Genomic DNA, 6,000 nt, shown 5'->3' with positions numbered 1-6,000 from the left:
AATTGTCTTGCTCTGGCACCTGTAAAATCCAGCACCAGATTGGAAGCAGAGTACAGATAAGTATCGGGATCAAAGAGAGCAGGAGGAGATGGCTCTGGAAAGAGGAGGGACCAATAGGACTGGGGCTGTACCTGGGGTCTCCCAAACCAGGCTCCAGGCAGGCAAAAGATTCCTGGGGAGGGTCACTTTGGTTTTTGCTCACTATAGCAGTTAGCCATTGCTGTGTAACAAACCACCCCCAAACTTAGTGGCTTAAGACAATAGACATTTTTTATTTACCACGATCCTGTGGATATATTGAGCAGTTATATGGGCAGGGCTGGCTGGGCTGCTCTTTGCGGTAAGCAAGTGGCTTGGCTGGGGTTGGATGGTCTGGGATGGCCTCACCCACATGTCTGGCAGGTGACTCCATGATGACTTGGCCACTGTCCCTCATCATGCAGGAGGATTCTTAGGGTTTGTTCACATGCTGGCCCTGGGGCTGGGTCTCCAGGGTGGGAGTGACTGGTGAGAACAAGGCAGGGTCTACATCTAGGAGGAGTTAGAGGGTGGCCTGGTCATAGGGATAGAGTCCCCAGTAAGCACGGAACCCAAAGCACCTTCACCTCCTCCAACTGCTGCCACCTGGTCCAGCCCTGTCACAGCCCCTGACGGGTACATCTATGCTTTTCCCACTAAAATCCTTTCATCACCCAGCAGCTAGAAATGAAATGTAGATGAAAGTGTGAATGATTTTAAATCTTTAAAAAATGTAAATCTTTTGCAAGTGTAAATCAGATCATGTCACTTCCCTGCCTAAAACCCTCCAAGAGCTCCCCGTGGGGGTTATAGCAACATAACAATGCTGGCATCTGACACTCACATGGCAGTTGCTTATTAGGTGCCAGGGGCTGCTCTAGGCACTTAAATTACAATAACTTATTTAATTCTCACAACATCCCTATAAGGCAAATACTACTATTATCACCCCATTTTACAGGTGAGAAAACTGAGGCACAGAGAGGTTAAATAATTTGTCCAAGTTAACATGGATTAAAACCCAAACTCTTTTCTCAAGGCCTGGTACTCTCCACAGCCCCGGTCTTTACATGGCTGCCTCTATCTTATCAGTTGGATCCTAGCACAAATGTCATCTTCTCAGAGAGAGCTTCCCAGATCAGCCAGTTTATAGCGTCTCCCCACTCTCTACCACACCATCCTCTCTTGTTTTCACATCACTTCCCATTTTATTAAATGAGCTTATCTACTCCTTTTCTTACATTCTCCCTTGTTTCTGTCCTGGCCCCATCCCCTGCCAAGGTGTCAGCTCCTGAGAGCAGGGACCATGACTCTTGTTCACTCCTGAATTCCAGCACCTGGAAGAGGTGGGTACCTGGGTACCGGCTCAATAAACATTTGTTAGAATGGAGGGAGGAAAAGAGGAAGGGAGAGAGGGAAGAAAGAAGGGATAAAGCCTGAGCTCCTTCAATATTCCCCTCCCATGCCTAGAATGAGGCTGGGTCCTGGAGGAAGAATGGAGGACAAAGAGGAGTGTGATTACGAGAGACCCCGGCAAGGAACTCGGGGGCCTGGGTTCCCTGAAGGTACAGCCAGACCAGGCCCCACACTCTCCTGATTAGGGTTGTCAGATTTGGCAAATAAAATACAAGATGTTCAGTTAAATTTGAATTTCAGATACACAGTGAATAATTCTTTGGTTTAAGTGTGTCATGTGCAATATTTAGGATATACGTATATTAAAAAAGTGTTTGCTGTTGATCTGAAATTCATAATTGCCTGGCATCCTGTATTTTATCTGGCCACCCTATCCTGGATCCTCTCTTTGCACTAGTGCAACAAGAGATTCTACTGAGCACTGGCTTGCTTTTTCTGTACGGAACACTTTGTTTTTACTCCTGAGTAAGGAAGTGCAATCTCTTTATTGATCTAACAGAAGGAGAATGTCTGTGGAACCAGCAGCTTGTTAGAGGAGATTGTCTCCCGCGGGTGGATAAATACTATGGGGAGGGCAAGGCAGATGCTTTGTCCTGAGCTCAAAGTGGCTTTCAGAACCCGCTTGTGCCCTTGTGTGGACTTCCCTTCCCTGGCCCAGAGGTGGGCTTGAGCGGGTGCTATTGAAGAGGGCAGGAAGGGAACTGCTTGGCCAGGGAGGAGATTTATGGGTATGTGGGCTTATTCCGGAGATTCACTCATTCATTCAGTCCCACCAAGCAGCTGGTGGCAGGAAGTCAGAGATGAATGGTACTGGGTGCTGCCCTGGAGGCTCTCCAGAGATGGGGAGATGGATTTGGACCCCAGGGCCAACAAGTGATGCCTGCTTCCAAATCTGTCTTCATAGTTGAATAGGAAGCGTGCATTTCTTTCCCTGTCTTCTCTCTCTCTCCCCTTCCTTCCCCATTCCTTTTCTCTTTTCTCATCTCCTCTCTATCCTTCTCTCACCTCCCCAGCGCTTTGCCACCTTAAACCTTGTAGCCAACTAGTACCATAAAAGAACAATTACTGGTGCACTCAGGCTTGGGATCTGGTCTTGGTCTCATTTCCTTTGTCTTCCCAAGCCTACCCCATCTCCCTGCATCCAGGACTAGGCAATACATCCAGCACAGCCTAGATCCAATGCATACAGCGCAGCCTGGAGTTCATTTACATGCCCCTGTCTAATTGGCTGATACAAACCCACTGCCTCCCCTAACCTGCCACTCCCCACCTTCCTGTTGGAGCCCCACTAGGTCCAGCATCCTGGGATCCTTAGACCTCTGCCCTGCGGCTTTGTCTGCTCAGTTATTTCTCCATAAAATGTCAGTGGGTGATCCCTTCTGGTTTGGGGTTAAAAGATCTAGATTCAACGCCGGACTTTGCCACTGACAAGCTGTGTGATCTTGAATGAGTCCTTTTGCCTCTCTGAGACTCAGTTCCTACATCTATAAAATGGGAATAATTCTCATGATGGGGTCCTATGAGAATATTCTGTAGTGCTTAATATGGACTCAAGCCAGACTGCCCAAGTCAAATTCTTCCTCTTCCACTTACTAGCAGAACGCACTATGCCATTTATCTATTTATTTCTCTTTCCTCATTTGGTTGGAGTGAGTCTGAAATAAGTCAACATATGTAAAAACATCTAGAACAGTGCTTTGCACACAAAATGCCTAATAAATGTCAGCTATTATTGTGATGGATATTAAAGTCCTTTGTTCAAATGCTGTTAATATCATTATTGCCCAGTGAGTCTTTGGGCACAGGCTGGGAAAAATCAATTTAATATATCTCTGACTCAGGGGCCAGAGTTCCTTATGAAGAGAGCCCAAAGGAGTGAAGCCTTAACCTCTCTGAGCCTCCTTGTCTTCATCTGTGAAATGGCAATAGCAGCCTCACTTCTGCCTACTTCACAGGGAAGCTCTGACTGGCCAATGGTAAGCACTTTAAAAAAATTATGAAGGAATGAATACATGGACCACAGGGGGAAGCAGTGGCAAGCTGCAGGTGTCCTCCCTGAGTAACTGACTTGCTGTATGCTGACTTGCTGCCCATGAGACGTGATGTGAAGGAGGCCCACATCAGGCGGCCTATCGATGAGTGCTGAGTTGAGCAGACAGACTGAGTGGTGCAATGGTCAGCGCTTCACATCTGGGTAACGGGCACTCGTACTCACTTGGTGAGAGTATAAATGTATCGGTACAGCTCTTTTGGAAAATCACATAGTGCTAGCTATCACAGTGTTTAAAGAGCACAAAAATTCACCTAGCAGTTCCATTTATAGGAAATCATCCCCCAAATATTCTCACTCAAGTGTGCCAAGATTTATATAGATAGTGTGTTCATTGCAACTGTTTGCAATAATGAAAAACTGGAAACAACCTAAATGGTCCTCAGTATGGGTGTACATAAGTAAATTGTGGCACATCTGTATTATGGACTATGTAGCTATTAAAAGGAACGAAGTAAATCTATATGTATTAACATGGAGAGGTCTCAGGATGTATGTAAGTAAACCAACAGAAAACCTCAAGTTGACAGAGGTATGCATTTAGTATATCAACATTTGTGGGCAGAAAAAACTGTATCTATGTATCTGCACAGGAAATATCTGGAAGGCTACACGCCAAAGTTAAGATGATTAAATTAAATTAACCATCCTATTTGATAAAAGAGCTCCTATTTTAAGGCCAGAGGCCCTATCTGTAGTCTGGTCAAAGACATTGCGTGACTCAGAGAAACTCTATTCACTTTTTTGAGCCGAAGCTTTCTCTTGTGTAAACCAATAATGATATTTACCTCTCAGTATTGTGATGGGGTGAGATGAAATAATGGTTGTGAAAACCCCGGCTCTGAGCAGAGACAGCGCATTATAGCAATCAGGGAGGGCGACCGGAAGGAAGAGGCAGGAGCCCAGACCTTGAAAGGTTTGGCAAGGCCTGGATTTGGTTTGATTTTAGGCTGTCTCTTCCTAACATTCAACAGGCATTCACTTATTAAGGGTACAGTACAAAACCCGCAAGTGGGTTTTTTAACCACACATCTGCGCACGGAGGCAGAGCGGAAGCCTGGCGCGTGCGCAAAGAGAGCATCTTCGGTTGCGCTTCGGCCACGTCCTACAACTCCCAGCATGCTCCGCACACGCGTCGGGCGCGTCGTCGACTGCTGACGTATCACTGTAGCGCGGGGAATTTCGAGTGGCAGTGGAGAGTGGGAGACCAGTCGGACCCTCCGCCCTCTTTAGGGGAGGCCATGGACTCCCTAGTCGAGCCCCGGTGGCCTCCGGGCCTGGCAGTCATGAAGGTGAGTGCTTCGGGGAGGTCGGGGGCGTATGGCGTCCGCGGGAGGCCAGCCCCGCCTTGAGGAGGAGAAAGGACGAGGCGCCGGCGCCGAGCTGCGCCAGGATACCCGGCTCTGCTCTGCCACTTGCCACCGCGTAGATCTGGGCCTCAGTTTCTTCCTCTCCTGGGAAGTACCGGGGACAGGCCTCGGCCCCTTATGGTGAGCCTAGGTTAGCTGTCGTATGGGACGGGGTATTCTGCCGTTCAGTCACAACAACCACAATGATGTGGAGAGAAACACTCTAAACGGTGGAAACGACAGCGACACCTAATCCTTTCTTAGAGCTTACTGCGTGCCAAGCATTATGTAAACTCTCCCAGTACTTTAGTGAATAATCTCCCACAGTGACACCGGACACGGTTTGGAGTGGACCTTGCATCAGAAAACATTTATTTAATCACCTAGCAAAGCGGGCAGTCTCCTTTACATTCTCATTCATTTCTTCTAACTACCCTCAAGAAACCTAGTGCTACTTTGCCCTAATTCCTCCCTAACGTGTCCTAACTCTTGATAGTTGTGCATCCTCTCTTTTAAAGAAAGAAATCAGGACTCACGTTTAGCACTAGCCTTTCATTTTATTTAAGTCTTTCACTCAAATAACATTGATTTCTGTGGCTACTTTGTATTCGACAATGCATTCCTGTTTCCATGGACGGTAGTGGTGAGTCCTAGATTCCTACTGTGTTTGGTCAAGAGCAAATACACCGTTCTGTACTAGCTAAGAATCAGTTGCTTGGTTTTTCTCCTTGTTCTGTGATTATTTCTGTTTGTGACTGAGCAAAATCACGTTCTCCTTGTGTTGCTCAGTTTTGTAAACTAGGGATTATGGTATCTGCCCCACTGACTCATAAGGTGACTTTGGGGATTAAGTGAAGGGACTGGGGGGAGGTTAAAGTAAGTATAAGGCCTTGTTCTACTTGCCATCATCAGTGTCATCTACAGGGCTTGCTGACTGAAGATCTCCCCGTGGTGAAGAGCTGACATTGTGGAAGGATCTGGGAAAGCCGTGGTTTTGCAGTTGTGGTGGCTTTGGCTCCAGTGTGCAATGGAGAAGAGCATCGATTTGAGTTCCAATAGTTCTGGGTTAAATTTAGTCTCTGCCTTCTATTTAACTGTGTGACCTTGATTCAGTTACTTAACCTCTCTGAGCCTGAGTTGCCTCGACTATAAACTGGAAACAGAAAT

The 6,000-nt window shown here is 46.9% G+C and overlaps 1 protein-coding gene across 4 annotated transcripts in view; it reads left to right on the top strand.

The window, feature by feature from the left end:
• Positions 1-4,651: 4,651 nt before the first annotated feature.
• The window catches only part of RAD18 (RAD18 E3 ubiquitin protein ligase), a 105,585-nt gene continuing 104,236 nt past the window's right edge, over positions 4,652-6,000 (top strand). For all 4 annotated transcript variants that reach the window (XM_061195568.1, XM_061195570.1, XM_061195567.1 and 1 more), the window contains exon 1: positions 4,652-4,776. In XM_061195568.1, coding sequence (XP_061051551.1) covers positions 4,726-4,776 — 51 coding nt within the window. In that variant the 5' untranslated portion in view covers positions 4,652-4,725. The remainder of the gene's footprint in view (positions 4,777-6,000) is intronic.

This window comes from Eubalaena glacialis, chromosome 7 (assembly GCF_028564815.1).
Source record: "Eubalaena glacialis isolate mEubGla1 chromosome 7, mEubGla1.1.hap2.+ XY, whole genome shotgun sequence".
NCBI lineage: Eukaryota > Metazoa > Chordata > Mammalia > Artiodactyla > Balaenidae > Eubalaena > Eubalaena glacialis.
This window is presented reverse-complemented; position numbering and strand designations above follow the sequence as displayed.